We start from the raw sequence: 6,439 nt of genomic DNA, 5'->3' as shown, positions 1-6,439 counted from the left end.
GCGGCCTGGCTCACTGCTGAGGTTCCGCAAGGCAAAGCAGGCCCTGGCGGCCGGTGCCCACCTCCCGCCCCCTGCGGGGCTCCCAGGGCCATGGCAGGAAGCTGGCACAAAACAGCCGCAGGCGTCCTCCCCAGCTTCCTGGCAGCCCTGGTGGACAGAGGGGGCACTGGGCCCCAACTTTGTAGACAGAGACTGGGGCTCAGGGCAGGCAACTCCTGGGGCCCCCCTCAAACTTATCACCCCATCAGGGCCAGCTGGTCCCCCCACGCCATTCTGGAGAACGGGCCCTTGGCTGTTGGAAGTCACAACTGCGTCCTGTGGGGGAACCTGCCCTCCGTGGGGGGTCCAGGGGCTCTGGGCGCAGAGGCTGCTGCATCCCCACCACCCACCCATTGTGGGGGGCCCTTCTCTGGGCCCTACACAAGCCCTGTGGGCAGGGCCCCACTTTGGAAGTCCAGCCAAAGCGGCGGGGTGCCGGCACAGAGTGCAGGCGTCAGCGTCCCTGGGGGACCGGCCTGGCCATCACGGACCTCGGGCTCAGGCAGCGCCCCTGCCCAGCGAGGGGTCAGGGAGGGAGCGGAGAGGCCCAGCCTGCGGGGCGGGCGGCCCGACTCCCAGCTCGCTTCTCTGTCCAGGCCTCAGAGGGACTGTGTGAGTCAGAGTGCTGCTGCCTGCACCCCAAAAGATAACCACGGGCCCCTTCCTCAGGCGGGAACGCCCTGGGGTGCTCACAGGGCGCTGTGGCAGCCCTCCCCTCCACCCCGCCCTGGCCCCCCGTGAGCCGCAGGAACAAGCTTCAAAGGCCTCGCTCGTCTCTGGCCAGCTGTGGCCCGGCGAGGCCCGGGCAGCCGTGGGCTCTGGCTCATGCGCCTTCCTCACCGGGCCCTCTCCTGCCGCTTCGGGCCAGCCTGGGGCTCTGGGGAGTGGCCAGGTACCCGGGAGGTAGAGGGCCCATGTGCATGGCCTGGGCAGCGGCCCAGGGGAAGGGCCACTCAGGCCAGGCGCCCCGGGCTGTCAGCAAGGCCACTCCCACACCGTGCCCCGTCCCGCTGGAGTGGCCTCGCTCGCAGATACAGGTTCTGAGGGGCCGCAACCCCTGCGTCTCGCCGGTCCCGGCCAGCCGGCACTCGCCACGGGCAGCTGGGCTCACCGGCCTGACATCAGCCCACAGTTAACCCCGACAGCGCCCGCGTGACGCTCCCCAGCCCCTGCAGCCCAGAGCGCGCCCCCTCCCCAGGAAGCTTTCCTGGGCTCCTCACAGGCTCATCTCTGACCGGGAAAGGCCAGGTGGGAGGGACCAGGCCGGTGGAGGGGCCCTCATCAGCCCCGGGGCCCCTCCCCCACACCTCACTCCCCTGCTGAGCTGAGGACTTTCAGACCTCCAGGGGGCTCTGGCCAGCTGGACCCTGGGCAGACCCACCTGCGGGCTGTGTCCGGTGGGCAGGTGGGGAGGGTCCCGCCACCTTGCTGGCTTCACTGCCTTTACTGTAGGTGGGCCAGCCAAGGCCAGGCAGCCACACTCCAGCCCGGAAGAGTCCAAGTGTGGGCCTTTAACTGGCCCTGGGGGGGTGGAGTGGTGGACGCATGAAGGGCGTGAGGACCACGAAGGCGAAGCCAAGGCCACCACTGGCCAGGTCAGAAACCCAGGTGCTGCCCCTCAGGGAGGGCAGGATGGGACTACAAGTCCTCGACAGATGCCTGCCTGGTGCTTAGAGAGAAGCTGGCGGCCCAGGGCCCGCTGGACACCATGTCCTGAGGCCCACTGGGCTCAGGGTCTGAGGGTTGGAGAGCACTCAGGGGTGCTGCTCTGTGGGGGTCTCGGGGGACTTCCTGGAGGCGGCGGCTTCCGAGCCATCTGGCGGCAGGGCCGTCCGGACCGCTGGGCTGGGGTGCGGGCGGCCCGGAGCACCGGCACCTTCCCTCTGGCTCTCCGAGTCCCCGCAGCCGGCAGGACAGCTGGGCAGGGTGTACGCAATTGCTGACCAGCTCCGGGGACCGTAAGCCGTCTTAAGGCTTCATAAATGGCTTTGCTCCCCGCCCCCGCCCCTGTGTTTACAGGGGCAGCTACGAGGTGGGGCCCTCTGTGAACCCCAACCGAGACTGGAGGGGTCCGGGCGGGGCTGTCCCGCAGCACAGACTCCCAAGGGGGTGGCCCTGGGCGCAGTGGCGGGCCCCCCTGCCTCCCCAGCTGCACCGCCGTGCAGGCCTCACGCCCGCCCTGGGCTGCTCCCCGCCCCTCTGGCTCCGTGCTCCCCGCTCTGCTCCTGCGCCCCGGCCCACCCGCACAGCGCCCTGGTCAGGTGTCTCCTTCACCTGAGCCGCCCAGAGCTCCTCGGGGAGCCGAGGCCGAGCCAAGCCTGACCGCAGCCCGGCCGGACGCCGGCTCCTCTCTGCAGCGACTTCCGAACCAACCGGCCGCCGGCCGGCTCTGGCAGCCACGCGGATGCCGGCCGCAGCGTCCCACCGAGCCTGGGTGTTCCTGGCCCGGCAGCCGTGGCCGCCCTCTCCCAGAAGGGGGGACCGGGTGGGGGGCGCTGGCAGGGGCGGGCTCAGCCCAGGCCTGCTGCCGCGGCCGGCTGGGGTCTCCGCGGGGCTGCTGGGGGGGGCAGCTGGGCTTCCTCTGTCTGGCTCGGCTACCTGGGAGCCCGGGCCCGGCGTCCGCGAGGGGTTCCTGTCTAGACCTCGTCCACATTTGTTCTTAATTTCACGCTCTGCGGGCTCCCAGATTCCGGCCCGGGGAATAAATAGCCGGGAACTGCTCAGCAGCGGGCGGGAGCGGGGTGCTGGCCGAGCCGCCTAGGGCAGCGTTGTGGGGCCTGGGGCCTCGAGGCAGCTCCTGCACCCCGGCCCCCTCTGCAGCTGGCCCACTCGGCCCTGGGGGCACTGGGCTCCTTAGACCAAGGCTGCCGGTGCGGGGTGCCTGTGAGACAGGGCTGCGCCCACTTAGTCTTCGAGGTCAGAGAGTGCCTGCCCGCCGCAGGCCTCCGGGCTGGGGAGGGCCTTCGGGGGAGGCTGGGTGCCCTGGGCCGGCCGCTTTATGGCCTGGATTCCTTGAGCGTCGCCCAGAAAGAGCACAGGGCCCAGGCCAGATTCACAGTCCTCCAGGAGGTCTCCCCCGCCCTGCTGAGGAGCCCCCTTGGGCTCAGGGTCTGGCCCTGTTGCGCAGGCGAGTGGGCATGGCGTGCGGGAGGAGGAGCTGGATTTCCGAGCTGGACCCGGGCAGAGCTGGGCGGCGGGGGCTGGGGTCACCTCCCCATGGGAAGGAAGAGCCCAAGCTGGGCCCCAGACGCCGTCTCCCAGGCGGCCTGGCTTTCCTGGACACACCCGTTCACCAGGCGGCTCTTGGCTGGTTGAGTGATCAGCCCCACCCCTGCCTGGCGGCCCCCCCTTCCCGCCCTTGGGGTTGAGGAGGGCGCCCCCTGGAGGTCTTGGATGGGAAGTCCGGAGCCGGAGTCATGGCCAGGAAGCTGGAGGGACAAGGGCTTGTGCCCTGGGTGGCCGGTGGTGGCCATCCTTCCCCCTCCTGCATGGACTCCTGCAGGGAGTCACTGTCCCAGGCTCAGGGGCCTCCCGGGGGGCAGGGGGTGGTCTCCCCAGGCCTGTGTGAAGCCCCCAGCTCTGCCTGTCCCTTCGGCCAGGTGGCGAGCTAGGAGGACAGGTCCAGCCACGCCAGAGGCAGGTGGCCCGGGAGCCTGTTCCAGACGAACAGCCTGAGCTCTGGCCTCCAGCAACAGTGGACACCCAGGGTGGCCAGCGAGACTGGGCGAGGGGCCAGACTTGGGGGGAGCAGGCTGGGTGCAGCTGGCACCCCCTCGCCATGCCTGCCAGAGCAGGGCTCTCGCCTGGGGCGCCTGACCCTCGGCCGCTGCAGCGAGGGCCAGGGCGGCTTGCCTGGGTGCCGAGGTGGTGGGGCAGGAAGCAGGTGAGGGCCCCGCAGCCCCACAACACACCTGCGAAGAGGCTCACGGAGATGCGCCGGAGCCAGCGGCCCTGGCCGCTGGGCAGCAGAGACCTCGCGCTCCAGCAGAGATGCCCAGGCTCCTGCCCTCCTGCCTGGCTGCCCCACAGTGGTGACCGGGTGTGCGGGCCGCACCGGAGGGGAAGCGGATACTGTCCTCCCTAGGAGAGGCCGCTGTCCCAGCCCCAGGCAGGGGCGTGAGCCGCAGCAGCCTTGGGCCGGCCTTTCCCTCCCCTGCTGCCCAGCTGGCCCGAGGTGGGCTAGTGGGCGTTCCTAGCCCGGCCTCCTCCGCCCACCTCCCTAAGCCGGAAGGCAAGTCCTGGCGCCCGGCTCTGCCGTCCTCCCGCCACCAGGGGTCAGCATAGCACCAGGACACAGTAGGGGGCTCCAGCATGTGCTGGACTGGGGGTCGCTTTGACCCCCCTCGGGCTGAGCAGGCCCCAGCACCCGAGGCGAGCGAGGGGTCTTGACCTGTGGCCCCCCCACCTGCTCCCCAGGGCTCCCAGGCGGGGGCGGGGGCTGCAGCTGGACAGCCTGGGGTCCTGCCGCTGGGATGCCCCGTCCACTTCTTGGCCAGCGTGTGCGGAAGTGGGGGGGGCGGGGCGCCAGTCCGGGCCGGGAGCCGGCTGCGCGGTGGTCAGCACTGGCCTTTCTCTCCCTTAAAAGTAACAAGTGCAAGATCCTCTCTGCTGCATGATTTGAAAACAAACCTGTTTGGGGGCGTCCTTTCCCCGGAACCCAGCACGGCTCCCGGTGCCCGCTCTGAGGGGTTCCTGGGGCCCCGCCCGCCCGGGGAGCTTCCCCGCGTCAAGGTGGGCTGAGCCTGGCCACAGCAGAGCACCCAACCCCGACGCAGGGTGGGCGCTGGGCACAGGAGGAGACGGGCCTGCGGGGTCTGGGCCAGGCAGACCCTGCCCGCCCCGGGCTCAGCGCCCCGAGTTTGACGAAAGCTCAGTAAGACCTTGGGCCCCGCCGGGCCGAAAGGCACACGGGTTTAGGCGGGTTCGGGGGTTCAGGCCCCAAGGTCCCCCCGGCCATGCGGGCGCACTCCCGGCCTGCGGCCACACGGCTGTCCCGAGCGCAGGATGGCGGCCTTCGGGGCGAGGGGAGATGCAGGAGCCGGGCAGCTGGGCGTCCACGGAGCGCTGGCTGCTGACCCGGCCGAGGGACGCCAGGCCCTTCTGGTGCTGAGGACGCAGTGCGCTGGGCCCGGGCCAGGTCTCCCAGTCCACCCGAGAGGGAGGGAGACGGGGGGGCCCCGGAGGCCAGAGAGGCCCGCAGCGGGGAACCCCGCCCCGTCTGTGAGGCCCCGGGGCCGAGGTCCGGCGGCGTGGGTGGGAATGGTCACGGCCGGGTCAGCGGGGCCCTGGGAGAGCCGCGGCCCCGGCCGGCCCCTGGCCGCCTGCTGACAGGCTCCGGATTTGCTTCTGCTCCTGGTCCGGTGGGACCCTGAGCGCCTCGGCCGGGGCCGTTTCCTGTCTGCGCGGCGTGGGGCGGCCGGGCCCTCGGCGTCGCTGCCCTCAAGGCCACGCTCCCTCCCGGCGGAGTGGCAAGCCCCGTTCCCAGAGGCACCGAGGCTCACGGACACGCTAACGGGCGTCGGGCAGGATGGGGAGGGAGACGGCTGCGCCCGGGCCGTGCCGGGGCCCCAGCAGGCGGGGGGAGGCGGAATGTCCACTCGGCTCGCCACTGGCCGCGGGCTGGGCCCCTCCCTCGGACGCCCTCTAGGCCCGCTGTCCCGGCCTTTGGAGCGTGAGGACCAGCCCCTCCCAGGGCTGCGCCTGCGGAGACTGGGTGTCCACCAGGCCCTGGGGGGTGTCTGGGCCGCTGCCACACCCTCGGGGCGGAGGCCAGCCGACCTCCCGGCCCGGGCCGCCTTCCCTTTTCCAGCTCGGCCACATCCATCTCCCACGCTCACCGGGGCTGGGCGCAGGGCCCAGGCTGAGCTGACCGCGGCCAGCACGCCCGGGCCCAGCGGGCACAGCTCCTGCTCGCCTCCCGTCTCACTGCCCATCCCGAGGGCCTCTTCCGCCCCCACCCACCTGTCCAGGCCCCCTCGCACACACCACTGTCCTCCTCGGGCAGGAGCAGCCTCGGGCCGCTCAAGACAGCCCAGTGACCCGTGGCTGTCAGACGGCGCGTACGGACCCCGCCCACAGCCCTCCTGCCTCGGGCCTGGCGCGGAGGCTCTGGCCGGCGCTGCGCTGGGCGGGCGCCAGGACGCCTGAGGCCGCAGGGCCCTGGCACAGGCCGGGGAGGCACATCTCTGGGGCGTGTGGCTCGCACCTCATTCCACGCACGTCTGGCCCGGGGGGCTCCTCTGGCCGCTGCAGCAGCCACGCCGCCTTGGGCCTGCACCCCACTCAGCGTGGCGCCGGCCTCAGCCTGTCACAGGGCTAGTGACCTCTCGCCTGTCGTCCCCCTGGACCCGAGGCGGAGGGCAGGCCCGGCTGCTGGCCCTCGCTGTGCTCTGGGGCCTGG

The 6,439-nt window shown here is 71.9% G+C and overlaps 1 protein-coding gene across 1 annotated transcript in view; it reads right to left on the bottom strand.

Annotated features, from left to right (window-relative positions):
- FAM163B (family with sequence similarity 163, member B) overlaps window positions 1-5,972 on the bottom strand; it is an 8,820-nt gene extending 2,848 nt beyond the window's left edge. The window contains exon 1 of the mRNA XM_004677849.1: window positions 5,877-5,972. Coding sequence (XP_004677906.1) covers window positions 5,877-5,972 — 96 coding nt within the window. The remainder of the gene's footprint in view (window positions 1-5,876) is intronic.
- Between the last annotated feature and the right edge of the window lie 467 nt (window positions 5,973-6,439).

Source organism: Condylura cristata, unplaced genomic scaffold (genome assembly GCF_000260355.1).
Source record: "Condylura cristata isolate star-nosed mole 26May11 unplaced genomic scaffold, ConCri1.0 scaffold00006, whole genome shotgun sequence".
Classification (NCBI taxonomy): Eukaryota; Metazoa; Chordata; class Mammalia; order Eulipotyphla; family Talpidae; genus Condylura; species Condylura cristata.
This window is presented reverse-complemented; position numbering and strand designations above follow the sequence as displayed.